At 50.7% G+C, this 27,196-nt stretch overlaps 7 protein-coding genes and 1 non-coding gene across 8 annotated transcripts; 5 read left to right on the top strand and 3 right to left on the bottom strand.

The window, feature by feature from the left end:
• Positions 1-1,353: 1,353 nt before the first annotated feature.
• LRP88_11395 (major facilitator superfamily domain-containing protein) lies at positions 1,354-2,964 on the bottom strand (the record flags this gene model as incomplete). Its single annotated transcript, XM_083247822.1, has 4 exons — positions 1,354-1,736; positions 1,831-1,868; positions 1,922-2,388; positions 2,443-2,964. The coding sequence occupies 4 exons, from the start codon at positions 2,962-2,964 to the stop codon at positions 1,354-1,356; spliced, it is 1,410 nt and encodes a 469-aa protein (XP_083096329.1).
• A 2,949-nt stretch (positions 2,965-5,913) lies between these two features.
• On the bottom strand, positions 5,914-6,315 carry LRP88_11394 (uncharacterized protein; the record flags this gene model as incomplete). The annotated part of the gene is made up of 2 exons (XM_083247821.1): positions 5,914-6,160; positions 6,221-6,315. The coding sequence occupies 2 exons, from the start codon at positions 6,313-6,315 to the stop codon at positions 5,914-5,916; spliced, it is 342 nt and encodes a 113-aa protein (XP_083096328.1).
• A 4,240-nt stretch (positions 6,316-10,555) lies between these two features.
• On the top strand, positions 10,556-11,570 carry LRP88_11393 (alpha/beta fold hydrolase; the record flags this gene model as incomplete). The annotated part of the gene is made up of 2 exons (XM_083247820.1): positions 10,556-10,614; positions 10,688-11,570. 2 exons carry the CDS (start codon positions 10,556-10,558, stop codon positions 11,568-11,570), a joined length of 942 nt encoding a protein of 313 aa, XP_083096327.1.
• Positions 11,571-14,788: 3,218 nt separating this feature from the next.
• Positions 14,789-16,823, top strand: LRP88_11392 (amidase; the record flags this gene model as incomplete). Its single annotated transcript, XM_083247819.1, has 3 exons — positions 14,789-14,856; positions 15,030-15,646; positions 15,703-16,823. 3 exons carry the CDS (start codon positions 14,789-14,791, stop codon positions 16,821-16,823), a joined length of 1,806 nt encoding a protein of 601 aa, XP_083096326.1.
• Positions 16,824-17,106: 283 nt separating this feature from the next.
• Positions 17,107-17,179, top strand: LRP88_11391. The gene has a single exon. It is a non-coding gene; the product is annotated as a tRNA-Cys (tRNA).
• Positions 17,180-17,603: 424 nt separating this feature from the next.
• On the bottom strand, positions 17,604-19,689 carry LRP88_11390 (uncharacterized protein; the record flags this gene model as incomplete). The annotated part of the gene is made up of 3 exons (XM_083247818.1): positions 17,604-19,364; positions 19,434-19,611; positions 19,667-19,689. 3 exons carry the CDS (start codon positions 19,687-19,689, stop codon positions 17,604-17,606), a joined length of 1,962 nt encoding a protein of 653 aa, XP_083096325.1.
• A 1,604-nt stretch (positions 19,690-21,293) lies between these two features.
• LRP88_11389 (uncharacterized protein) lies at positions 21,294-23,749 on the top strand (the record flags this gene model as incomplete). Its single annotated transcript, XM_083247817.1, has 6 exons — positions 21,294-21,314; positions 21,664-22,133; positions 22,583-22,886; positions 22,938-23,082; positions 23,133-23,292; positions 23,341-23,749. The coding sequence occupies 6 exons, from the start codon at positions 21,294-21,296 to the stop codon at positions 23,747-23,749; spliced, it is 1,509 nt and encodes a 502-aa protein (XP_083096324.1).
• An 819-nt stretch (positions 23,750-24,568) lies between these two features.
• On the top strand, positions 24,569-25,866 carry LRP88_11388 (uncharacterized protein; the record flags this gene model as incomplete). Its single annotated transcript, XM_083247816.1, has 3 exons — positions 24,569-24,861; positions 24,914-25,370; positions 25,420-25,866. The coding sequence occupies 3 exons, from the start codon at positions 24,569-24,571 to the stop codon at positions 25,864-25,866; spliced, it is 1,197 nt and encodes a 398-aa protein (XP_083096323.1).
• Positions 25,867-27,196: the final 1,330 nt, after the last annotated feature.

The raw sequence follows: 27,196 nt of genomic DNA, 5'->3' as shown, positions 1-27,196 counted from the left end.
GAGGGGGGCTTCTTTGAGCATCTGGCACGAGAAATCTGAAGAAGGGGTTGTCCTGGTGGCTTCCGAAAGGGGTGATGGAGGGTGCTATCTGTCCGACAAAGAACTGCCACAAGGAACTGAAGTATGCTTCGCAATTAGAGTTGCCTAATTCAGGGGAGCCTGTCGAATCAATGACGAGTCTTAAAGTAGAGGATAAACTGCTGGACCCGCCAATCTCGGCACTGTCATGTGTCTGGGAGGGCCGGTTGCATCCCTCTGTCTCTCGTAATATTTCAGGGATGATGCTACCATCGGCGGGTGCGTTTTCAGTGCCCAGGCCAGACAGAGTGAAGGGGCTGCCAGGGATATCCAAGTTTGACTCGTCGCAGGAGAAGCCAGGAAACAGAAGTGTAGGAAGCCCTTCCCTTCCGAAGCTGGGCCAAGGAAAGCCGTTGAAGGGCGGTGTTGGATCCGACAGCGAGACGCTGGGATCAGAGTCATGTAGGCCAGCCAAAGATGTATCATCATCTAAGCAGAGTGCTTCATTTTCCCTGCCAGCCCCCACATGGAAGGTATCAGGTTGAACTCTCTCGTCCATAGTATCACAGCTATTGGTGCCTTTGTCCTTGTCATGGGGAAAATTTTCCGAGCGCGATGGGACAGGCGAGTCAAACCGCAATGTAGATGGACCAGGAATGGCCTGAACACGAGTGTTTTGGAGGGTCTCTATTCTCCATCTAGCCTGGACAGAAGGCTCGCAGGGCAGGTTGTGCTGGCGACAACGCGAGCACTGCGGCCTTCCTTGATCGCACTAAACAAAGAATCAGTGGGGAGTATCTTTGGGCTGGGGTGTAGTAGGTCTCCCATATTACCTTGCGTTTCGCTGCCTGGCAAGCCTTGCAGGGGCTGCGGTTTCGGGAATGCGTTCTTTGTTTACGCATTCTGGTTGGTTGGTTGACTAGACTACTCGCGCCCACGAATCAGATAGAACTGCGGCGAGATGGTGCTTCTTAACCGAGGTAGCTTGACTCGACAACGGACAGTTGACGAAGCGTGAGTTAGAAGGAATGGTTCAAGGTTCAGATGAAGTGAGGAGGGCCCGGAAGCGGCTTAGAGTTAATCCGCCTGGTGGACTTAGGTGGGATGTCTTCAAAGATTGTCGCCACTTTGAGTACAGAGCTTCTGAAAATCCCAAACAGTCACGGTACTTCAAGTTCGCAGAAGTCAAGTCATAACTGTAATCAATTTGGAATTCAAGACACGCTAACTGCCTTAATAACCTAGCTATTGTCCCATCTCATCCTTGGGCGCTTCTCAACTGGATCACACCTGTGGATAGTATCGGTCAATCTTAGCACAACCCATAGCATCTGTTTAAGTCGTGAAAGGGTTGTAGTCAATGCCCAGGCGTTCAGCCTCCTCACGGAGCTTCTTGTTCTTCCTGGTCAGGTGCCACTTGACCACACTGGCCACAGCGATACCAAGACCAGCAAAGACAATTTGAAGGATCATGGCCATGGTGTAACGGGGCGCATCCTTATCAGGGAAGAAGTAAGGGGAGATGACGTTGCCGAGGTGGCCAAAGATGTTGACAATGGCACCACCAGCAGCTCGCTTCTCGGGAGTCTGACCAAGAGTCGACACGGCCCAGGTGTACTGCAGGGTGTTTGCAGAGAAGCAACCGGCTGCGTAGAGGAAGGTCATGGCATATCGGACCGAGGCATTGCCAGTCGCAACAGTGACAACGAAGCCAGCAACTGAGCAAGACAGGGGGATGATGATGTGGAAACCACGTTCACGACGGCGATCCGAGTTCCAGGCGACGAAAAAGGTGCAAAGGGTTCCCCATACGTAGGGGGGGAGCAGTCATGAGCAAAGCCTGAACTCGGCTTCCGAAACCTATTTCTGTCAGATATAGTAGATGATATAAGATTTTTGCCACATACCAAGTCCGTTGACAATTGTGGGGAAGAAGTTGTTGAAGCCGTATGAAGAGGTGATGAAAATGTTCAGGAAGAGGAACATGTACAGCTTGAGATCCGTGACAGCAAGCTTAAGTCCGTGCCAGACAGTAGACTTGTCAGAGAACTCGACTCTGTCATCGAGGATCCGGGCGGCGGCGACCTTGCGCATATCGGCCGTCATGTACCACATGGCACCACCAGAGGTCGAGTCGGGATAGTTGGGCAGCACAAAGTAGGCAGTGATGGCGAAGAAGCCACTAGCAGCACCCTCGAGGATGAACAGCCACTTCCATCCAGCAAGACCCATAGGTCCATCGAGGCCAGCAAAGACTCCAGCTGCAATTAGTCCCGAGAAGGCTTGGGCGAGGACCAGACCTGAGTAGAGAAGGGCGACACGAAGGGCGAATTCTCTTCGGGTGTACCAGCAGGACATGAGGAAGACGGCCTATGGACAAAGAGATTAGTAAGTCATCACAAGTTGACAGCATATTGAACATACACCAGGGAAGAGGGGTGCCTCGACAATGCCAAGAACAAACTGGACAGCCCAGAGGCCGCCGGCGCTCGTGCAGACGACAGTCAAGGCTGAGATGGCAGACCAGATGAAGGCAGCCGCAGGGAGGTAGATGGAAGGTCGAACTCGGGTGATCAACATGTTGGATGGCAGCTGGGCAACCATGTAGCCAACAGTCAAGATGGCAACGGCAGTCTGGTAGTCTCCATCCTTGAGGTTGAGATCCTCATTGAAGCTGTTGAGACGGGCCTGGGCGATGTTGTTCCGGTTGAGGTAGTTGAACATGTAGAGGATCCAGAGCTGGGGAAGCATCCACATGTCGAGCTTGCGGACGATCCTCTTCTCTAGCTCCTTGGTGTTTTCCATGCCAAGGCGGGCCACATGGTTGATGTCGGCGATGACCCCGGTCTCGGCCTTGGTAATCGAAGGGACTTGGGTGAGAGTAGCACCGTTCTCCTCCTTCTCACCATTGGGATCAGCCCCAGAGGTTGTTTTGATTTCGGTCATTGTGGGAGAAGAAGGCCTTGAAGGCAAAGACTGAGGAGGAGGGAGGGAGGGTTCGCAGCAGGATGTGCGGTGCTGAATCATGTAGCAGGATGAGACATACTTTCTTCTTTATAGCTATCCCGTGGTAGTATTGTTGGATGAAGTCTTCTCCGCAATACGCTCTACAAGGGTCCTCTCGTCAGACTGTGGAGGATCTGTCGCTCCTTGCCCCATGATGGAAGGTGGTAAGATTCTTGGCCTCCAGCCAAGGGGAGCCAAGGGAGAAGACAAGAGGACCCCTAGATCCAACCAATATGAGGGGCAAGGACAAAGCCTTCTCCGCAATCTCAGCACGGGGTCACCCGCTTGAGACTGCGGATCCGGAACAACTGCACTTGGCGTACGACTCACGTCTCGTGTTGTTACCCCACGATGGAAGCGCCAAGGTTCTAGAGGCGGAGGCCAAGCCAAAGCCAAGGGAAGAGCCAAAAATTTGCACAGATAAGCGGGGAAGCATGTCATCTCTCTGACAGACACACACAGCACAACTCCAACTTCTTTGGTGTTGTATCGAACGGTGGCTTTTTCCTCGGACGTTGCTTCGGCAGATTCTTGGACCATACCAAGTTGGTCAAGCCACCCACATGATCGTAAATGTCTCGTTGCATATTTGGAGAATGCGGGAATTAATTCTTTACCCCAGCAGCTCGCGCAGGCCCCTTGCTCTCCCGGCGCCTCACCCGCGGCTGCCTGTCCACTCACCGATGACAGGCACTCACCGACGACAGCCGACCTCACCTTGATGGAGGTTACGCCGTACGCTAGCGGTCTTGAATTTCTCCGCCGGCGGCTATTTCTTTCCAGCTCTCGGCAGTTACATAAACGCTTGATATAAAAGACCTTTTGCGCCCATGGGGAAGCCCCCTGCCAAGAAACCACCAAGAGATGACATCTTGCGGGGTAAAGACGTCGTTTACAGATCACAATGTGCACGTCACAGAGAAAAATGGTGTCACGACTCTAAACTGGGAGAAACCGGGATGAGTCCTATCCATCGCGTCAGCCAAGCTGCTTGGCTCCGTCGCGGTGCGACAACCCATAGCTCTCACCGTGCGGACTGTGATGGTGGTGTTGCCTATGGGGAGACACTATGGAGGTCTGGCGAGGCAAGCGGAAGCGAAAAAGGCGGTATCTTACGACCCTAAGCGCCCGGACTCCCCGAGGCAAGGATGCCGAAGCGACCTTGTACCGGCCTCCAACAGGGAGTAGCCGCTTGGCGACGGGAGAGCAAGGCCATAATTGGAGAAAGATCTCCAAAAATCAAGGCTTGCGGTATTAGAAGTGAGGCCGCCGGTGGCGAGAACTAAGACCGACACGTATGCCAAGGTACTATCACGCCATCAAGTTGTATTGCCAAGTCTAAGGAATCATGGTGCCTACTATTGTTTGTTGATGACGAAAGTGAAGGAGAGTCATGTCTTCTATGATCGTCGTAGCAATGACTAGAGAGTTTACGAGGGAATTAGAGCCACACAACATAAATATCTTGGTGAATTCCTACACATCACTTCAGCGCAAAATGCTGACTTCAAGCCATTCCATTTGATGAGACGCAGTGACCACAGACGACGGTGGAGAAAGAGGGGAAAACAAGTGGAGAGTGCATGAGACCTTCAAGGGTATGAGATTGACAATATGGATATGCCAAGCAAAAAGGATGCACCCTTCGAGCAGAGTCGGATGCTAAGGTGGCCAACAACCCGCCGTCAACAACAAGAGCTTATGGAGTGCTCACTTTGCGTTTTCGTTGTGTTACTGCTGTGCTATGTCTATTAGACTGCTCCAAGTCCCTCCGAAGCCCTCACCAAGCTACAAGTTCACTCGACGTATATCACCAAGTTCTATGTCGGGCAAAACAAAACGTAAGCGGTCCCAGATCAAGATGGGAGGGCGGACGCTGATCACGGACTTCCGCCCGGAGGTTCTCCCCCTTTCCCCGCACCCGCAGCGGAACCTCTTTACCGCCAGACGCCAAGAGACGCGAATCCACCTCCCAGACGGAAGCGAGCCTCGGTCTATGGTCCCTCGGCGGAGATGTGTGGGGATGGTGGCATGCTTAGTTCAGAGTTTATTTTCTCAAGAGGCTCAAGCCAAGGAAGACCAAGTCTCGAGCACGCCCATTTACCGGAAGTACGGCAGATTACGGAATGCCCTCCCCAACCGTTTCTGCAGAGTGTTTTCTAGAAGCACGCTACATCTGCATGTATGTAGGTGCACCACACGTTCATCAGCTGAGGCATGGCTGACTGAAATTGGGACGGATCCGAAGCTGAGGGATTTATGATTCATCCAGGGTAGGGGTCTGAAGAAGGAGGATTACCCGTGAACCCCATATTCAATCTGGCCCGCCCTTCCGCATAAACAAGGTGCAAGGATCAGTAATGTTAAAAGATGGGAACACTTCTCTCTCGCCACTCATAAGCCGTCTATAGAGATGAGCATCTTTGTTGCAGAATTCCTGTAAAGGATATTCGTCACACCGTAGGGGTCTTGACTAAACGATCTCCATTTCCCCCGTACCATGTTTATGGAGAAGTGATTCACCCAGTGGAGTGGGATACCAAGAGATGATGGTCATTTGGCTGACTAGCCGACCCCCACGGGGTGAAGAGGGATCCAATGTTGCCTCGGACACTCACAACAACAGACCTGCTCCACCTTAGCCGTTGCCATAGAGAAGCTATGTCCAAATTTAAGAATAGCGTCCCGATTCGAGGCGGTCGCCAACAGTCCTCTCCATCATCTTTCCCACTCACCCTATACCTCGGCTTACTTCGCAAGGGCTATCAAGACCATGGAGTTTTAGGCTCAGTGGGTGTGACTAACCCAGATGATCATTGAGATAGTATCTGTGAAAACGTAACTCCTGTTTATTGAGCTTCTCAGAGAATAGACGTGACTAGGACGATGTTATGGTTGCTTCTGTTGCGCCAAGTCGTGAAGATCGGCCTTCTCTCCCACCTTGAAGCCCTGCTTATCCAACGTCGCAGCCTTGCGTTCAGTCCCAGCACTTCCCCCTTTCACCTTAGGCTGATTTGACATGTCGTCAAGGCGATTTGAAAGACCAGCATCTCCATCGCCAGCATCGATCATGTAGCCGATGCTCGCATCCACGGTTGTTGGTCCGTATGTGTCCTTGGTCTCGTCGATAATGTTTCTGTTTACCTGTCAGGTCATCGTTGCTATAGGGTGGGGAACCTTTGCGCTAATCACGTACTGAGCTTGTCCATGTTGATTGGCATCCAATGGTGTCTGCTCCACACCCCTGGCATGGCTCCCCGGCGAGGGATCCGACGGCGCTGTTCCTGACATGTTTGTCGGAGCGATTGAGGATAAGAGGGAGACGAATAGGATACGCATGAGTTTGGTAAGTTTGGGTGCCTCTTCACTTAGCTGGGAGGAATTTGACCACTTCTGTGTTCTCTGGTTGCCGGGTTGATTGGATCACCAATACGTCATTGAAAGTCAATTGGTGGTCAGGTGCGATATGTGACACAAATGCTGACTTATCAAAGTAACAAAGGGATCAGGTCACCCGCAAGAAACACGGGATGGAACACATAGATACAAAAAAGGCCGGTATTGAATAACGATGCCTCGGTTGTCTAGGACTATAGCATCATGTGAGCCTTCTTGCAAAGCCCCGAGTCTCTTGCCCCTGCGAGCTTGCGCTGCTCACGCCATGAAATGTGGTGTGGTCTCGTAAGGTTACGTCGGGGTCTTATTAGCACCGATATCTACATACATAGAATAGTCACATTGCCTTTTCTTGGATGTATAGCGCGCTATTGAGGAGATGGTCGGTCAAGAAGGACAGACACCAGGATGGCTGCGCTCAGTTAAGTCAATAAAGAGTATTCACTTTACAACCCCAGTATGAGCTAAATAAAAGATAAAAATGAGAAATAGTATCACAAATCTTTGAACATTTTAGATTTAGAGATGCGTTCGAAACCAGAGATCGTTGACTCAGTGTCTTATATTTTTTTCACGACTACGTGCCACCTTCTCCTCATTTCTCTCAATATCCCATGAAGCCACAAGGAGTGGGCATTTTGAGGCCCAACCACTCCTACTTCCCGTGTCACTGGGCTGTGCTTTCTACTATGATGTTCAAGGCTCTCCTCAAGGCACCTCGGGCTAGAAAGAGGTGTCAATGTATTTGCTGCTGTGTTTCTAGAAAGGCCACTAAAGTCAACCTCGATGAATTGCACATTTAGCCTGAATCCTCTGAAATGGTATAAAAACTTGAATTAGTATAGAAAGTTATTATATTAGCTAGACTGAGTATGTTGATGGCTCTGTTCTTTGACGTCCTTTCGAGAGCTTAGTCGTTACACTCAACAAAATCATCTCGACACCAATTCAATTACTGTGAATGGTCACGGAAAGCAAATTCCGCTTTTGATTCTCAACCGTCATAGTAGCGGACACTAGTTAGAACTTCTAATAGACTACCGATGCTCCTACCAAGGAGCACTTAACAAGTAGCTCGCAGCAGCACCCCACGATATCGCAGTCTATTATGGTCAAGTGTTAGTCAAAAGGTCTCTGGTTCAATCAACTTACAGACATAAAAAGTCTCGGAACAAGCATGCAGCTTCCTTCAGCCCGTCAAAACTTGGCATGGACTACCCCGAGCTCAACTATCCGTCATTATTCGCCCGCTTCGCATTCAGCCTACTTAGCCGCAAGTACACCATTGCCTTGTTTCTCAGTTGAGGTTAACGCCTGCGACAGAACAGCCGACTGCACTGATCTCCTTGCATCCGCGACAGGAGAGAGCCATAAGTAACACTAACATAGGAGATCATTGGGAGTATCCACTGCTCTTACGAAGTATATACATGTGGCTACTACTTAATATCGATGGCCAGACCATTTCACTAGAGAATTTCGATATGTTATTAATAGACTAAATCCTAGTTGCTGTACTTGATGCCTCACGTATGACGAATAATATTAAATATCGTTAAACCCTATAAACATTAAAATGTGAGAATTATTCGTCACGACTTGCGTAGAATAACCCGATGAGTTAAGAGGCCTCTCCATACGAGATGATTTGACCAAATTTTAATAGGGCAATAGTAAGATTCAAGCTAGTACTTATTTCTTTAAAGAAATCCGTAGGTTGGAGAAGTGTATACGCGTATGTATTGCTAACTGTAGCTCGTGATATGAATAAGGTTATGTATTAGAAGCTTAATTTAAACCTCCACGAATGGGAGGTAATCTATCAGGCAGGGATCGTTTTTCCACTAACGTACATGATAAGCATGCGTCGCATGCAAGTATGCGTCGCACTTTTCTTATACCTTTAAGATAGAAATCGCAATAAAAATACCATAAACCATTTCATCAATTAAAATTACTCGCTATACTCTTCCCCAGATATCTCAATCACTACCTGACATATTCTTGCATTATGACCAGGCTTACCGCAGACACCATAATGCCGAACTCCCGGTCGCGCCGACCTCCCTTGACCACCACTCCTCGACGATTTAGCCATTACCTGCGCATCAACATCCATTTGATCAATTACTTGCCTTCCTTCCTCCATTGTCATTACCCCTCTTTTCTATAGTCGGGTCCTTTTTGCCCTCCGGCGCCGGCTTAGTATCTCATTTGCCTGTTCAAGTTCTTTGACCCTAGCCTCGAGTAAGGCAACCTTATGCATAACTATCTTTGTTCCCTTAGAAGAAGACCGTATAGCTTCTAGAATTGACTCTGGGGAGCTACTTTTATGCCTTTTTACTCGCCTCTCGAGGTAATCTGACTGAGATTGAGCCTTAAGCACGGTCTTTGGGGTCTTTGAGACCCAAGGGGTCGACGGTTCAGCCACCTCCTTAGGCGGCGTTGGAGTCCGTAGCTGCACATTAAGCTTCGAGACCATACTTTCCGGGTCAAGAGGAACAAGCCTGGCTCCTCTGAAGGCTGACTTGATATTTTTTTCTATCATGGTGGCCTAAAATGCGGCGTGGAAGGCCAGAAAGAACTCAGTCTTCGAAACGTGGGTTATAGAGCATCTGATCAGAAGCTCTATTTCTCGACCATAAGCATTCTTAAGCACGCTGAAGCACCCGACGTCAAGTGGCTGAAGCAGATGAGACGAATAAGGTGGCATACAAAGCCTGATGATCTTGTTCTCCTCGCAATATCTCTCGAATTCGATGGAGTGGTGACTTTCGTGGCCATCGAGGATTAGAAGACGATAGCGACTATTTGATCGCTTAGCTATGCACCGATCAAAGTGCCTGAGCCACTCGAGACCGGTCTCGTTATCGGTCCAGCCATTTTGGGTCGTCGCAATAGCCCAATCGCCCGGGAGGTTACTTTCTCGGTACCAGTTGGCGAGGTGATATTGGCCCGCACCGATGATGAACGGCGGGATCGCTTGGCCATCCGCATTAATCGCCTGGATGACCGTAATCCATTCTCGGTTTCCAGGCTGCACCGATTTTGGCTTTCTACGCCTTTCTGTGCCTATGATAACCATTCCGCTCTGAATCATGCCCATCATAAAGCCAGTCTCGTCAACGTTGTAGAGATCATCTAATCGGATGCCGTACTTCGCGATTGTGTTCGCCACAAGCATAAACCAGTTACGGATAATGGCTGGATCTTCGCACTTAGCTCTCTGGTAGTCATATTTCCGAAAAAAACGCGTCTTAAGCTCTGGGTGTCGTCTAACGAAGTTATAAGCCCAACGCGTGCCGACTGGTGGCGCGTCGCGGTCGGCAAGCAATTGATCAGCCATTTCTTTCACACCACGCAGTCGGGGGGGAAATCCTCGTAAGTCTAGGTCGAGAATGAAGTGAATAATGATCTGTTCCTCAAGATCAGATAGTCGACGCGATTGGGGGATCCAATCGTGTCGCGATTGAATGCCATTCTGCCGGCGACGTAGCCTATGCTCGGAGATCCTATAGAGGTTTGCAGCGCGTCGGATGCTTAGTTTTGGGTTATTCTGAAGTGCTTGAAGAGCAAGAAGAGTTTTAGCCTCAGTATTTAGGTCTGACATATTTAATGGTTGAAGAATCAATTGATCAAATGAAAAGTTAGGTGTAAGAGGGAAAAGTGCGACGCATGCTTGCATGCGACGCATGCTTATCATGTACGTTACATTAAACAATTTGCCGAGCATCCCGTTTAATTGCCCCGTCGGTATGATGTTGGTCCGTCTGTGAAGACTACAGTACGTAATTCAGCCGTGCACACAAGTGCCGTGGTCTTGCAACTCTGGAAAGATTATTTAATCACTAATCCAGGCAACCGTTCGCACGAGTGCCGTTCGTTGTCTTGCAACTTCTCAATGACGACTCACTCCAAGGCACGGATCACGTCACCAACCTCGGCCATCATTGACGCTAGCCAGTTGGGGCCAATGGATAGAGCGGACTTCCTAGAGCGGACTTTTGAACATCAGTCGTGATGATAAATCAGTTTGGCAGTAGAAGTTGTGTATAAGAACTCACGAGAAAGATGCCGATGAGCAGGAAATGGAATCACTCATTCATATCACCAAGTCTCTCAATATTACTACAACATGAAATTCCTGACTGGCCTCTTCTACGCCGTAACGGCAACGGCCTTTGCCGCCGCCAAGTAAGCGCCGCGCACCCCTAACCACCACCAATGTGTGGTTTTGTTCTACCGAGGCGTCGTTGACAATTACTAGGCCTGATGTCCGCCTTGGACTCGTTGACCCCCCGCCCAAGTTGGCCCAGACCGTCAAGACGCGATACGTCAAGGTCAACGGCGACAAGCTCGCCTACCGTCGTTTCGGTGCCAAATCCGGTGCTCTCCCGGTCGTTTTCCTCCCCAACTTCCGCGCCAGCATGGATATTGCCGACCCGCTCCTGTTCAATTACATTGCCGAATCCCGGGAGGTTATCCTCTTCGACAATGCCGGTGTAGGCCACAGCGAGGGTGTTGTCGCCGACTCAATCGCCAAACAGGGTGACACGGCTGCGGACTTCCTCGCTGCCATTGGTGTTAAGAAGGCGAACGTGTTTGGTTTCTCTATGGGTGGTGGTGTTGCTCAGCACGTCGGCATCAACTATCCTGACCTCGTCGAGAAGCTGGTGTTGGCCGGCTCGATTATTGGAAACGGCACAGGTACGCAGGAGGTCGCCTCGGGAACATTTGAGAAAGCCAGGCAGCCCGAGGTCTCTCTTGAGGACATCTTGAGCCTGTTCTTCTATCCATCCGAGACGAGCGAGGCCGCAGGTATCGCCTGGGTAACCCGAGCCTCCGAGCGCCAGGTCAAGGGCGAAAACAGGACGGCATCAATCCAGGAGCCTGGCACTTCGTCGCACTTGAAGGCTATTCTAGACTTCACTCAAAACTCGACATATTTCGACCAGATCAAGACCATCAAGGCCCCCGTCTTGGTGACCAACGGCAAGACTGACGTCTTGGCACCCACAATTAACTCGTTTTTGCTGCAGCAGCAGCTGCCAGACGCTCAACTTCACCTCTACCCCGACTCCGGCCATGGGCACCTCTTCCAGTTTCCTAAGCAGTGGGTCGAGTCACTTCTCTACTTCCTTGACGCTTGAAGTCCACGTTCAAGATAGAAAAGAAGCCAGCCGATGGAGATGAGCGTACGTTACTGGCTCCTCTACTACTTTACAATGTCCCCCTCGGGTCCTATCTACCTTTCTACCTCCTTACTATTCAAGTGTAAACTATAGCTAAACCTTGCGCAATACAATATTTATTTTGTACTGTCTTGCCGCCCTTAATTATGGCTGCAACTAGTGGCACTACATATCTCTGAAGAACAACTGGGCCTCTAGGAGCACCAGTGGCCGTGACTCTGTTTCTCCCGCCCCCAGCGCCACCAAGTCTGTTATCGCCACTGCTGCTGCCTTTGTCGGGGAGATGCCTGCTGCTGAGACCGCCGTTGCTGAAGCCCCTGCCCAGACTGAGATCTCAGACAGCTCTACCAAATTTCATGCAATATTGAGAGCATACTTGATCACTACTAGCCAAACGAAAATCCGCCTCTCTATGCACTTCTGGAGGGTGTCGACTGCTGCTTATTTGTATGACGCCCGCATAGACAGTTGTTTGATGGGCCAGTGATGTCTTGGTTCCTCATGGTGCTGGAAATTTGGTGACAGGCCTGGCAGCAAGCTTCGTGTCTTCGCGTCTTCATGTAGTTGCATCGGGAAAATTCATGACCGAGGCGGAAGGTAGGAAGGCAATGTCTATATGGGTATACTGCTCATCTCGTAGTCAACATCTATGTGAACTCTCCCTCATCAGTCCTCTGCTCCCTGCTGTCTGCTACTACTGGGCCTGTTGAAAAATGGGGTTTGAACCATTCCCTGAAAGAACTGGTACCTCGGTGTCCAACTACACTCAATGGCGAATCCTTTGAGTCTCGCCGCGAGCCTCATAACCCTTGCAGCAGCGTTACGAGGTGGCTACGTCTGTATGAGTGCGGTGGAGAAAGCACCAAGAAAAGCCAGGGCAGAAAGTCGCCAGCTTCGCGATCTCTACCACACAATCGAAACAATCGCCAAGGACCTCAACGATGTAAACTCTTTCCGCATGTGAGAAAATCTGCAGCCGGGTATCAGCTTGCCTCAAAAGGCAGATATACTTTTGACAAAATTCCACAAGAGCACAGCCTTTTTGCATATCAAGTCTATCAAGTGGGCTAAAGTTGACTGGATTATGTGCATCGGACGAGCCATCAAGGCGCTGTGCGGCAAGTTGAGGTACTGCTGCACGAATACGAAGGCCCTCGCCTATGAGATGGAAAGACTATCCAAGCGAGTTTCCAAGTTGGAGTTGAAGTGGGTACCTCAGTCCAAATGATGATGACTGGACTAATGAAGCGCATGGGGAGAAGCTAAAGCCTGCTCAAGAGAAACTAGAACCTCACAAGAGACCACAGTCTCGAGAGGGATCAGATCCTGCCCAAGAGAAGGCAGAACACCCTCGTGAGCACAAAAAGCGAACCAGGAGAGTACATCAGAGAAGTGGATGGACGCTGGTCAAGGCGGCTTCATTGTTGGTCGATCGCTTACCCATTCCATTTGTACCATAGTCGACCTTTGATCCATTCCTTTTGTAAAGCATCAATCGCTAGTCTATTTGCTTTGTAAAGTACTAGGGAGCCATGTGCGAAATGCTATTCTAGCATTCCCTCGCTGGGGCTGGAAGCCCTTCTAGACGAGCAGACGGGTTTGGGAGGTAACCATTGATGTGGGGGAGCGGTGCTTTCTATATAGACATCTGGCCCGGCGCGAAGAAGACCCATTCTTTCTGCCAATGACCTCGTCATCTGTGCTATCCGTATCGCCATTTGCTGGACAAGGCGCGTGGCGCGCGTCGAAGCAACCGACAAGGGCCTGCCGTTACCGATTCAACGGAACAAACTCTCCAAAGACGGAAATCCCTGCCGTCTACGCAAGCCACAAAGTCGCTCTATTTGGGTTGACCATTCCAGCCTGGGCCTGTTAGGGCTGAAGACCCTGCGCGCATCTCCGATCCAATGCCAACCTCAGCTGATCCAGCCTCTTCCTTTGCTCCATTGTTCAACTGTTGGTGGAGGCTCAACCGCTGGTCTACTGGCCAAGTAGTTCGCTTATGCAACTCGCGGTCGAGACTGGACAACGCAGAGACACTATTACCGGCCGCCAAGCCTATAGTGGGAAACTATTGGAATGCTTGGTCGCGCTAGGGAGCATGAAGGGCCAGCAGCCAGCCAGTGATGCAGTGGATAAAGAGATAAAAACAACAAACACGAGGTCGGTATTGAGTAGGCCTCCAAGCTAGCAAACAAATCGAGCATATTTTCCGAAATAATGTGCGTTGATGCACGAGTTATTAAGGAACCCGGGGTATTGGGCTTGATTCCCGAAAAGATCCGTGCTGATAAGATTCCCATCTGATAAACATCGTCGATCGTGTCATTAGCCCCAAGGGCAAGCCAACCCGCACGTTGCTCTGCCAGAATAATATCCACGTCATGAGTTCTTCAATGGAAGAAATTGTTTATCTCAAGCCGCGCGTTTCGCACATTAAACGTCCCGTTCCAGATATCCAACCGTCCAAAACGGAAAAGCCGCTGCAGAAGCGAAGCGTTATAGAATCTTAGCACAACGTTAGTGCGAATAGTGGCGCAGCTGAGACCGCAGTCAGACCAAAGCTGCAAGCCCCCAGATCGCACCAACCTCTTTTCGCTCCCTCTCGGCCTCGCCGACTGCCCATTCGGGTCCGGAGACAAGGGCTACGGAGGTGGCTTTCTCGCTTCGCCCTGCGGCTCTGCAGTCACAGCCAGCCAACCACTGCCAGTCCAAGAAATCTCCGACGCTACCAGCGTCAAACGTTGCCGGACATGTTGCCAGTTTCAGCTTCCCCGTCGATAGTGGCTTGTTGGAATCTGGCTGAAACCCACCAACGTGTCGTGCTGGACCCGATAACCTGGGTCAAGATGCATCTGAAAGAAGAGCAACAGCTATGAACTAGGCATTTTGGTGGTGTGCTGTTGGTAAACAAGGGATATTTTCGTCATGATTGGTTGTCTTGGCTTAATCTCGATGGACTCTTGGTATCTGGCTGTGCTTGACCGCTCTCCTATAAACCACTGCTTCAGACCGTCAACATGTGCTCGTTTGACTCTTCATTTCACATCACATTCTGAGCGTTGGCGGCTGACTTTATTCATCATTTCTCTTTATTTTCTTGCGTCATCTTCAATTCGATCTGCAAAGTGCCGCTTTGGCCCCGCCGCCCCTGTCGATCACACCGTCACACAAAAATGATGGGCACCCAAGTCACTCCAAAGGAACCCACGGGGTTCTTGAACTACCCCAAGCCCACACAAGGGTCAGTCAACAGGCAATCGGCATTGAGGACATGTTCTGACTTGAGTAGGCCTGATAGTGTCTTGCAAAGAGCAAAGTTAGCAAACCCTGTTTTGAGAGGACCATTGTTGGTCATATTTGCTTTTGTGTAAGTCACCGCCGTGGCACTGCCAACCATCTCCCTAACTCCAGTAGGATTGAATGGGTTCGGCTGGTCCGGGAGTTGGTTTGGCACAATGCCCGCTTCGATTCATTACGCAATATCCGACAAGAACTCGAGTGCTACGAAGCACGATACGACCCAACAGTCATTCCCGTTCCATGCGACAATACCTCCTCAGATGACGAGTTCGACCTTGGTACCCCTTCATCGCCAACACTTGTACCATCCGAGCCGATGACCGAGGCCCCATACTATTCAGTTTCCGATTACCGAGCCATGTACTTGTCCGGACAGGCGACGCCGACCGATGTTGCCCGCGCCCTGCTACCATTGATCCGACGTGATATCAGCCCTCAAGGGAAGCATTCAACAGCATGGATCGACACTAAGGTGGACCTGGTTCTCAAAGCCGCCGAAGAATCGACTATTCGCTATCGACAAAACCGATCCCTTGGCCCTCTTGATGGTGTCCCCGCGTCAATCAAGGATGATTTCGATCTCGACGGCTACGATATGACGATGGGTTCAAACATGAACTACGCCGGACGAGCTGTGAAGAGTGGCTCCATCACCAACTGGAGTGTGCGAAAACTACAAGAGGCGGGTGTTATTATTCTGGGGAAGCTCACTATGCATGAGTTTGGTATGGGTGAGTATACGGCATTCTCATTACACACGGCGATTTCCATTCTAACCTTTGGCAAGATACTACCGGTAACAATCCCAATCATGGTACACCACTCAACCCCTTCAACCCGGGGTATTATGCTGGCGGAAGCTCATCGGGAGCTGGTTATGCAGTTGGTGCTGGCTTGATCCCAATCGCTCTGGGTGGTGACGCTGGTGGAAGCCTTCGCGTCCCAGCCGCATACTGTTCAGTCTTTGGTCTCAAGCCTACTCACGGCCGTCTCTCCTCATACCCCACACCCAACCCGGCCCCGACCTGTTCCGTCCAAGGACCCATGGCAGCCGACATGTACTCTCTCGCCACCGTCTACGAGACTATCGCGGACCCCCACCCTTCTTCACCATTTTCTCAACTCTGCAGAGAACCGTCCAGGCCTTCGACAAAACTTCTTGGAGTCTATGAGCCATGGTTCTCATGTGCGGCAGTAGGTGTTCAGGACTTGACTAGAAGCCTAGTGGGCAAGCTCTGCACCGACCATGGATATACTGTTGTGCCCATCAGCATTCCTTTCACCGAGGAGGGACAGATTGCGCATGCAATGACTGTCTTGACCGATGCGGCTTCCCTTTTGCCGGACACAAAGGATATCACAGCTGCGACAAAAATCTTGCTTGCAGTTGGACGTACGACGCCGGCTACAGATTATCTTCTTGCTCAAAAGCTTCGAAGTCTTTTGATGCAACATCTGTCTCACCTGTGGCAGATGTATCAGGGCATGCTCATCGTTACACCCACTACAGCATGTGCTGGCGCCCCAATCCGAGGCGGAGAGAGTGAGTTGAAGTACGGGGTCAGCGATGGCAACCTCACAATTGAGAGCATGACTTACGTGTGGCTGGCCAACTTCTGCGGACTGCCATCTATTTCAGTTCCAGCTGGGTTCGTGATCCCGGAAGGACAAGACAGAGCAGGCGAGGAAGCAGATGAGAAGACGGAAGGCAAAGTGCCCATTGGTCTGATGGCGACTGGAGAGTGGTGCAGCGAAAAGGCGTTGCTTGACTTTGGTGTCGATGCCGAGGCTGCCGGAAGTGAGAGGCGATGCAGGCCACCTATCTGGGAGGACATGATTAAGCAGGCAAAGAGGCTCTCGCAGGCGAGAGAAAAGTCTTGCCCGAATGAAAAGGGGAGGAGCTTGTAGCATGAAGGAGGAAGAATATACCCATAGCAGTTTGTTTTGTCAGTTATTAGCCTTGCATTTTCATAGAGAACACTTTCAAAAGATCAAATATTTTGTCAAAATCGGCACCCAAGCGCGGAAAACATTACTTGCGGTAATTCCTTTTGGGAATATTTCGAACATCGCTTGTATGGAACCTGACGGATCATTGCTAAACATTGTGATGGAGAGCAAAGGCTACCCGGCTCGTGGTTCTCTCGCTCGTCACCAACCAAATTAACGAAGGGCGTTCTACACCAACAAAGGATCGATAGCTCAGCGGTACGAGCGAGGGATTGCAGATCCCTAGGTCCCGTGTTCGATCCACGGTCGGTCCTGTTGGTTTTCTTTTTGACCCTCGTGGGAAACGGACAGGTGGCATCTTGCATTGCGAGTCATCTTTTCACCGTTAAGTTTCTATGGCCGTCGCGGTAGGAACTTAATTTTGTCTAGGTAAGGGCGCATTGTGTTCTTTGCTATCATTCCCGACGGAGACATCATTAATACTAATAACAATGGGGGTTCTATATCGAGAAGGTTTTTCATCGATGTGGTTATGGGTCAACAAAGCTTCAGAATCAATACTGTTATTGACTATATAATATTGAGAAGCATAGCTTTGGAAGAATCCTAAGAGCTGTTGAGAAAGAGCTATACTGTCTCACGATCGCCATGATCCGCCCCTCAGCGCCCCTCCATGAGCCAACGGACTGACTCTGCGAGAGGTTCAAACACCAATTGAGCTGGGTAGAGTCATTGTCGCTAGTTGACAACCACCTTCATGCGGCCAAGGTTCTGAATCTGGGCATAAGGAGTCTTGGCATCTCCCTTGCGGTTGGAAGCCACACGAACCGCGACGTAGTAGGTCCCCTGCTTCCTGTAGGTCTGAGACACGGTAACGTCCATGACACCCTTGGCCTTTCCAAAGTCCTCCTTGACGAATATTCCGGTTCCCTCAAAGTCCCAGTCAACGGCGGTGACGGATCCAGTGCCTGCAGGAACTTCAATATGAGCCTTGAAGGAGATAGACTGCCCAACCCTGACGGTGACTGAAGTCTTTCCGCCGGATGTCAGCTCTACGACTGGCTGGATGCCCTTGCACTGCGCAGCAGTGGCGGGGACCTTGACTTGTCCATCCGTCACCCCATATGAAGTTCCCGTAGGAGGGGTTGTTCCCTTTTCCACCCAAGCACTCAGATCCCGGAGATGCTGTTCGGCCATGTCGACGTAATTGACGAGACGCGTGGTCTGGGGCACCTCAACTGGTTCAATGTAGTGATCGGCGTTTTCGGCGTAATGTAGGCGGTAGTTGTCGTCAAAGCGGTCGCCAAGCGCGTTACGGACTTGCTCTTTGTACCAATCCGCATGCCATGGCATGGCGTCGTAGTCCTTGAGGGTGTCCAGGACTATTGTCTTGCCAGTGATGTTTCCGGTCCACAAACCGCCCCCGCTGGCTCCTCTTGAGATGATGTCGGCGATGAGTGTGCTGCGCTGGGGGTATTTTGGCTTTCCGTCAGCCGTGCGGAGATAGTCGTATCCATAGAAGCCAGTCCTGGTTGGCACTTGGTATCTATGGTACAAGGAGCCAGCCAGCCATGCCCTGTTGTCGATACGGAGCTTGGTTCCCTTGGAGACGGAGGAAAGGATTGTGGGGTTTTGTCCAGGGTCAATGATAGCGGTCTTGGAGCTCTTGTCGAGCTGTGCCGTGAAAAGACCCCCCTTGCCATCCTTTGACTGGATTGTGAACTGGAGGCCGAATGCTGGTGGCTTCGAGGGGACTTTGTTGAGGGTAATGGAAACTGGGACGTTGCCGGCATCGACATCAACCCTTTGGACGACAGCATCATACTCGTATACTGATTTCCGGTAGAAATCACCAAGAGTAGACTTTTCCGTTCCAAGATAGCCATTCTTGGTCCAAAAGTCGTTGACGTATGTAGGATCGAAGGAGGCTATGGTAGGAGGAACAAGCAGTCTAAATATGCGCAGGAAGTTGGTCCTGTTCTGCGTGACGCCCTCCCAGTCTTCCCAAGCTGCAAGGGGAATGCCGAGCTCCGTAACTTCAGTAAGAACCTCTCGTCTCATAGAGTCAAGGTTCTTGAAGGGGTTCAAATCACTGCCAGGTCGAGCGGCAGCTATGAGCTTCTCCTTTTGCGCCTCCAACACGAGCCCAGCAAATGCCCGCATGCAAAAGTTGTTGGGGTTGGAGACTGGAACGGCTTGGACCATGGCGAGAGCACCCTGCCAGACGTCAAAGGTGTTCTCGATGGCACCAATAGTCACCATGGAGCCGCCGCTTGCCCCATAGACGTAGCCGTAAATCTTTGTGTTGGGTTTCTTGTAGTAATCGGCTGCGAGCTTCCTCGAGAGCTTCGCCACAGCAGCATCAGCGCGGTAGCCACCTCCTCCGGCAACGTGGTTGGTATAACCGCCACTGTCAGCACCAAATCCTATGCTTCGGTCTTCAGCAGTCGAATTCTGCGTCGGGTACACGAGCTGGAAGAATCTGCCGTCCCATCCGGTCTTGGGGAAGTAAATGTTGAAGTCGATGGTGGTTCAATCAAAGTGCCCTGAGATCTTGTGATGAGGGACGGGAGCGGCGACATCCGTCTCAGAGTCAATGATAACCGTCTTGTAGGTAGCATCGATACAATCGGGGGTGACAAGGACAGCGCCGTTCTTGGTCTCGCAGTCAGGGCCGTTGGCTACGATGGGCGAAGCAAGAGCGTCAACAGTTCCCAGTAAGACGACAGTAGAATAGAAACAGGACCTGTTGGAGTATTAGCAGTGTTGATTGAAGAGAAACGGAAGTTTTCTACCATAACTGTCTCGTAGTGAGGGACAGCATGGTTGCAGACAGTGGAGGGCTGGGCCCAGGAGGTGAGACAGTCTATGAGAAAAGGCCAAAACAATTGAAGCGAAGAAGCTGCTTGGAATGTTTCAAACTGAAATTGATGTGGTCTTGCTTGTGTCTATTATACTTTTATCAAACTCCAAACATACGAGTGAGAATTGTCGTATCGTTAACGAAATATCGTATAGTAGCAATTTTCATATTATTAATCGTCTTCATCACCACATCTCTTGCCGTTCCGCACAACCTCATCATTCATGCAAAACTCCGCTCCCCTCATCCCCTCAAAGAGGAGTTAAAAAGAAGCGCCGGTGAAGCCGGCCCAATCGCCCATTAAACTGCACCTTTGCAGCTTATGGCCCCTGAGTTCAGCTTCCCCAAAACAGGATGAAGCGTCTTGGCGCGCTTTGGATGGAGTCATCGGACAACCCCAGACTCTCTCCGCGTTCTAACGAACGAAAAAACAACTTTGATGGTAGTGTGACAGGAGTTCGGTAATCCCCCGCATCATCACGCGGGGCGTAAGTAGCACGAGGGGTTGTCAAAGAGAAAGTTCCAGGCCCTCGGTCCAATTATGCAGCGAAACGCCGAGGGAACGGCCGACAGGCTGCATTAGCTTCTTTCCTGGAGCATATCGAATCATGACTTGGGTTCAATCTGATGCGCTTCCGCGTATAGCTCGAGGTCACTCGACCAGGGTTTAATTACGCTGGCAAAAACCACTCGCCATAACGTCGGCTGAGAAAAAGATCGGAAGCTTCGGACCGATGAGTGAGATACGCCGACCTATGTCGATAGTTCTCCATTGCCAAGGCGCCATGGAGCGGTTCAACCTATCATCTAGAGTAGATTGAGACCCTCTACATTTTTACACCCGCGAAAGGAAGGATGGATGAACAAAGAGGCGTCAGCAGCGGAAGCGAGGAGTCCAGATTCTTGTCCGCTGAGGGAAACAGATTAGACATATTTCGTTTACTGCAGGATAAAATGCAGCTTCAACACTTGTCACTCACCCGACATGTGCCAGCGAATTAAGAACTCGAAGATATCCGAACCAATCTTGAGAATGCTCACATTCAGTAGTCCTTACAGCTTCACGAGCATGGTAGGCGCCACGAAAGCCAATGGGAACTATCACTGCAAAGGGAAGTGTTTTTGGAAAGGTTGAATGATCCATGAGTTAGTGAAGACGCAGTGTCTCTCGTGACCAATGGACTAGCCAGGTCTCCTTGGCTCGGCCCATGCGTAGCTTATTTCCCCATGGGGCGGGTAAATACGAGAGTCATGGTCTAAACGCGCCAAGCCAGGCGGTGCATCCCAAGTCTCGTCATGCTCTCGGGTTGGCTTCAACATTTTCGTATTCGATCCGTAAATCCAACCTCGTCCACTGACTTTAGCCAGTCATGGCGAAGGTGATGTAGTCATCCTATTGGTTTCTTTCAAAGTCTGAGCACCAAAGCTGACCCCTCAACCGCGAATGGTGGCCTGTTCTTGCATCAGAGGCAGTAGCCTCGTCTGGGACTTGGGACTTGGATAGCAGACTCATGGGATAATTGTGCCCTGCCCTCTTCTTCCGCTGTCAATTCAGGCTTTGAGTCATGCCAGTCGATTCGCTTCTCGTACGACAAAATAAACCCAATTCGGGTCAAAGAAAGCAGAGGCTTACTATCCAAGACAGTCAAATCACCAACTTAGAACTACTCGAGAGACCAATGGAAGTCTTCATATCCAAGGCTACTTTTGAACACCACCACGACGCCTTGGGCATAGGCGAGCCACGGCCAGCGCGTTGGAGATTATGTTCTTGCTCCGGCTTTGCAATCTCACCATCACCGACATGTCTATAACACCTTTGATGTCAGCGGGCTGTTACACTACGGCCGTAATGTCATCTAGGTCACTGTAGCTGAGGGATGGTATTCTGGACAACTCTTCAGCTTTGATCCAAGCGTGGCACGAAACTACTAGGGAGACAAGATTGGTCTTCTGTCACTTCTGCACATCACTCTCGCAGATGGTTCCATCGTCAAGGCCCCAACAGACTTGTCGTGGTCTGCCAGCACAGGACCGTTGGTCGACTCTCAGATAGAGGACGGAGAAGTATACGACTCAAGGCTAGACTCTCCTTTAACAGAGGCGGCCAATGGTGACAAGAATTGGGCCGCCGTTGTTGAGCTGCCTCGTATCAAGGGAGTTCTAATGTCGCCTGATGCTCCCCCAGTACGTCGGGCCGAAGAACGAAAGCCAGTTCGAATCTTGACCTCTCCCAAGGGCAAGCGTCTTGCAGACTTTGGCCAGAACTTGGCAGGGTGGGTTCGCATCAAGGTCAGCGGCCAGTCTGGTGATCAAGTTTCCATCTCTCGCGCCGAAGTCATTGAGGATGGGGAGATTGCAATCTTCCCCTTGCGCTCTGCCAAGGCACGAGACATATTCATCCTGTGACTAACAGCTATTGCTGCACCGACCGAGCATACGAAAGAGGAGTAATAAAGAGCCTTGATTTCTATAAAGGGGAAGCGGCACAAAGCCGTTTATAAGCATGACCGCGCGGACCACAGGCAGGTCTGTGCGCGACCAATCAGCGGGAGGGGCTTACGTAACACAAGTTGTCACTTCTCTGTGAGAACAAGAACACTTTGTCTGTAATTTTCGAACATGGCTGAAACGAACAACCTGCAAGTATTCCCAGGTTCGTATTGCTTGAATCTCCTTAGGCAAGATGACGTGCTGACATCCAAAATTTCTTAGGGGCTACTTGGACAGCCAGCAACGGACGCCACGTCCAGGCCCACGGCGGAGGCTTCCTCAAAGTGGGAGCCACGTGGCACTGGCACGGCGAGGACAAGACTGAAGGCACATGCTTCTAGAATATTAACTGCTACAGCAGCACTAATCTTGTTCAGTGGAAGTATGAGGGCCCCGTTTTGAGTCGTCAGGGGTCTGGTGACCTAGGCCCTGGTCGTCTTGTGGAGCGTCCGAAGGTCATCTACAACAAATTGACCAAGAAATATGTTATGTGGATGCATATTGAAGACCAGGAGTACAAAGACGCCAAAGTGGGTGTCGCAACCTGCGATACCGTCACTGGTCGGTTTCAGTACAGGGGAAGCTTCCGACCTCCGGGCTTTGAGAGCCGTGACATTGGTGTTTTTGTCGATGACGATGACAAGGCTTACTTGATGAGCGAAGATGTGCGTCTTCTTACTAGGTGATATCTGCCTGCTGCTGACATGAAAGACCAGCGTCCCAATGGAGTTTGTTTTTACGAGTTATCTACCGACTATCTCTCTGTCAATAAGATGCTTCACCTATTCCCAGAACACCTGGAGAGCCCCGCCATGATCAAACGGAACGGCACCTACTATTTGCTTGCGTCTCAGCTCACTGGTTAGTGGTCGTCGCCTCGTCTGTGGGTCTAACTCTAATTTCTACGGTAGGCTGGGAGCTCAATGACAACATGTACACGACCTCAACATCTTTGACTGGACCTTGGGAGCCTTGGAAGCTCTTTGCTGAGCCTGGAACAGCCACCTACGGCTCACAAGTCACCTTTGTTCTGGATTTGGGGTCATCTGTGCTGTACATGGGAGACCGCTGGTAGTATCCTCCGCTCCCACGTAGTACATACGTGTGGCTACCACTCAGCATCAATGATCGGGCCGTCGCGCTGGAGAATGTTGACAGCTTTGTTCTGGATGTCCCATCTGGCGAGACCAGAAGTGCCATCCCATATACCAAGTATGAACTTGACAATAACGAGAACGCCGCTATCACTTCTAAGGTTGCCTTTGAGACCCAGACAACCGCTACTACATTGACATTGGCTATCCAGTACACTAGTTCTTGTGAGCAGGAGCAAAGCCTCGTTATCGCGGTTGACGGTCTCAAATGCGACGTGGCTTTTCTCCCCACCGCGACTCCGGATACCTCGGCGGTCACAAATCTGCATATCAGAGGAGGAATTCCACCTGGTCAACACTGCTTCGAGGTTGTGGATCAAAGAGTTGAGCAATCGGACCTTTCAGTTAGGGGACTCATTGTTCCCAATGTATAGAATGAGGACGCCTGAACATTACATAGGTAGTAGTTGTGTACCTAACTATTTCCCGCATTTCCCGAGCGTCTTCCGGCCTGGCGAGCGACACCAAGGGTTGAAGAACAGTTGATGTGATCATAGTCACAACTTTATGCACTTGACCATCGGCTTTGAGCTCTTGGCATAAGACGACAGTTTAACATAGCACTATAGATCAGCAGGGCTGCAATGGTTCTCGTCTATTGCGAGGCCAGTGTGAATAGAAGACGGCCTATTGTTACACTAGGGCGCCATTACATTAGGGCGCCAGAGGGCGCGTTTTTTACGTAGGCTTTTGTGGACCATTGAATAATCCCGTCGTTTGACACCAAAGAACGGACTACGGTTCCCCCAATCACATTCAGTCTTTCATCTCATCTTTTCGTCAATTCCAGATCAAGGGATAAGCTTACCAGGGTCTGGGAACGATGCTTGCAGAAACACGAGTTAAGGCGCCTGATGGAACCTGGTCATGGCTGGGGTCTAGACCGGGGATTATTTTTCCACCCCTTGGCGATCATCTTCCAACACGACGGTTCGCCCTTAATTTATTCAAGATCCACCATCTCCTGTTCACTTTGAAACATGGTAGCTTTCCGCGCAATCCCCGGATTGCCTCGCATTGCTTGATATATATAACGTGAGCTTATAGGCTTGAAGCTTGTCTTTTGTCTCAGCTCAATCATCTTCATTCGTTCACTCTGCCAAGGTCGGAGTTTTTTTGTTCTAATTTTGTACATTCATTATACTTCTTATTCATTCTTTCAAAACTCATAAACTACTATCCACCTTGCCAACATGCGTGTCTCTACTTTCTCCACTGTCCTCGCCGGCCTTGTCGCCTCGACTGCCGCCCAATCCGATCTCGATCCCTCGGTCTGGAAGAACCTTGAGAGCCTCCCCCAATCTAAGCGTGTCTTTCCCGACCACCTCAGCAACCGTCCTGTCAAGCGCCAGTCGGGCTGGAACCCGCCTTCGAACTTGAAGACTCCTCTTGAGGAGGTCTGGAAGCACTATGAGTCTACCTACGGACCCAAGGGCGTTGATGACAACCAGAACTGGGGCTTCCACCAGATCATGGCCAACAAGGGGTATTGTCCAACGGTTTAGGAGCTTGGGAGGTAGTCACTGACGCATTAATAGTTTCCTCAACATCTGTGTCAGATGGGATTCCAAGAAGACTGTGACTGCTGCCCAGCGAACCAAGATTGCTAGCAAGTACAACGAGCAGTATCAGAAGTGGTTCAAGTGGCTCTATGGCTATAACGGCTTCCCCTACGAAAACGTCAAGGTCAACATCGTGGGCTGGGCTGTCAAGGACAAGAGCCTGCTCCAGGGCTCGACCGACGGCCTTGATATCTACACTGGCCTCGATGCCGATGGTATTCCCATGTGTGATATTGGATGCGCTCGTGATGCTCACCTCGATGGCGACTACAGTGGTTGCAAGGCTGGCGCTAACCGTCATTTCGACCACTCTCTCTGGTTGACTGACGGTCTTGAGGGCGGTTACGGATGGTCTTGGGGACAGCAGGTTGGATCTGAGTACATGCTGAACAACCTTGACTCTGATTCTGTCCACATTCTGCTTCACGAGATGGTATGACCCTCCAAGTTGATGCATGACCTTTTACTAATGAGTCCTGTAGGGTCACACTTTTGGACTGGATGACTTCTACGACTGGACCCCTACTGGAGTTAGCAACTTCATCATGCTTGCTGGTTCCTCTATGGAGATCACCGACTTTGACGGCTGGATGTACCGCAACTGGTGGTACTACCTGTCTCAGAAGAACGGCTGGGCCACTGGCAGCAGCAGCAGCAGCAGCAACTCTGCTTCTCCCGTCTCCAGTGCCACCAAGCCCTCTGCCACCAAGGCTTCTTCCACTAAGCCTACTACCACCAAGCCTGCTGCTGTCAAGACCACCGCTGCCGCCAAACCTTCTGCCACTTCTGTACCCTCTGGCTCTTCTGGCGCTACGGTTTCTGCTTATGGTCAGTGCGGTGGAAACAGCTGGACTGGTGCTACCAAGTGCGCTTCTGGTCTTACATGCATCAAGCACAACGACTACTACTCCCAGTGTGTTCCTGCTTAAGTTGTGAGACTGGAGGCTTTGTAAGCTTACAATATGGGGGTGATATCGTTTCGTCGTGAAGTAGAACTTAGCCAAAATCAATATTCAACTTCACGAAGATGAAAATGCGGTACTGTGCGGGCTGTCACGATGCCCCAAGTCGTCCCCCTAAGATTAAATACTGGGCTCTCGGCCTGTTAACCACCACAGCAGAACACCACAGATGTCTCTGGCACGACAATATGGCGACCAGTCAGAGTCAAGCCAGGCCCTGACAGATTAATTGGCCTCGCGAACAGGGTTGTATTTATGTGAAAGGGGAAAAGCCATCACCCCACCCCCTGACCTGAGAACTGCAATGGGTACACGTGAGCTGTCACGTGTACCCCAGAGATGCCCTTCAGCACCTACCAATTAAATACCAGCAGTTGGCTTCTCAGGCCGATTTATTGCACTACAGTTATTCTTGCTGTTTTTCGGCGACTTCTTATTTAACCCTATATGTTCTAGTCAGTAAGACTTCTTGCATGCTATCATCCAGCTGCGTGATCTTGAGTTATCTCTCCGCGCTCATTCTACATTGTCAATGCCCTGCACTGGAAAGGCTCGGCTACATCATTGGTACACAGTAGTCATAATCAAGACAGCCCTTTCTATTTGGAGTTCTTTCTGCGTTTCCCGACGCAGACCGAACCCAAGACCCACGCTTCCACTGCGGGGGAACCAGACGCGCAAAGAGTGTGATCAGCACCCAACATCCTACCAACCCAACGGTTTCCACATCAAAGACAACGTCATCATAGCTTCCAGCTAAACTATCGATTCACCGTGCAAATCTTCAATCCGATCAAGCCTCATTGTTTCAGTCTGGCACGTCAGCTCCTGCAAATAGGCCACTAGCGGCAGCAGATCTTGCGGAATTCAGAATGCGGCCCGCCCGGCCCGTCCCTCGCAGGCACTGGGCTGGGCCTACTCTTCCTGCATCAAACCGTCACCGTTTTTTAGCTCTGAATATCGTGTCCCAATCAAGGCTGCGAACTGGTCGCTTGGGACGCGCGTTGTTTACTCGTCCGGGCAAAGAGTGCAGTACCTAGATCCACTGCTACATGGCAGGGGCCTATGTACTCCAATAGTTCAGACGGAAATCTGCATCATCGTCACACACTTACTGTCGTCCGAGCTACTGCTTACTGTCTCAGTTGAGCAGACGTGGCTTAGTTGTGATTGGAGCATGTGTACCTGGCTGTTGGCCATCACCGTGGTTACATCATGGATTGAGCGCCTAAGCGCCCAGCATAGCCACCAATACCGTAAAGCCTTGGGCGGTACGGAGTAGATGAGTCGATCATTT

The sequence above is a fragment of the Fusarium phalaenopsidis genome (assembly GCF_050370095.1).
Source record: "Fusarium phalaenopsidis strain FUZ10S chromosome Unknown contig_32308, whole genome shotgun sequence".
NCBI classification, from domain to species: Eukaryota; Fungi; Ascomycota; class Sordariomycetes; order Hypocreales; family Nectriaceae; genus Fusarium; species Fusarium phalaenopsidis.
Note: the sequence above shows the minus strand (reverse complement) of the source record. Positions and strands in the feature narration are given on the sequence as shown.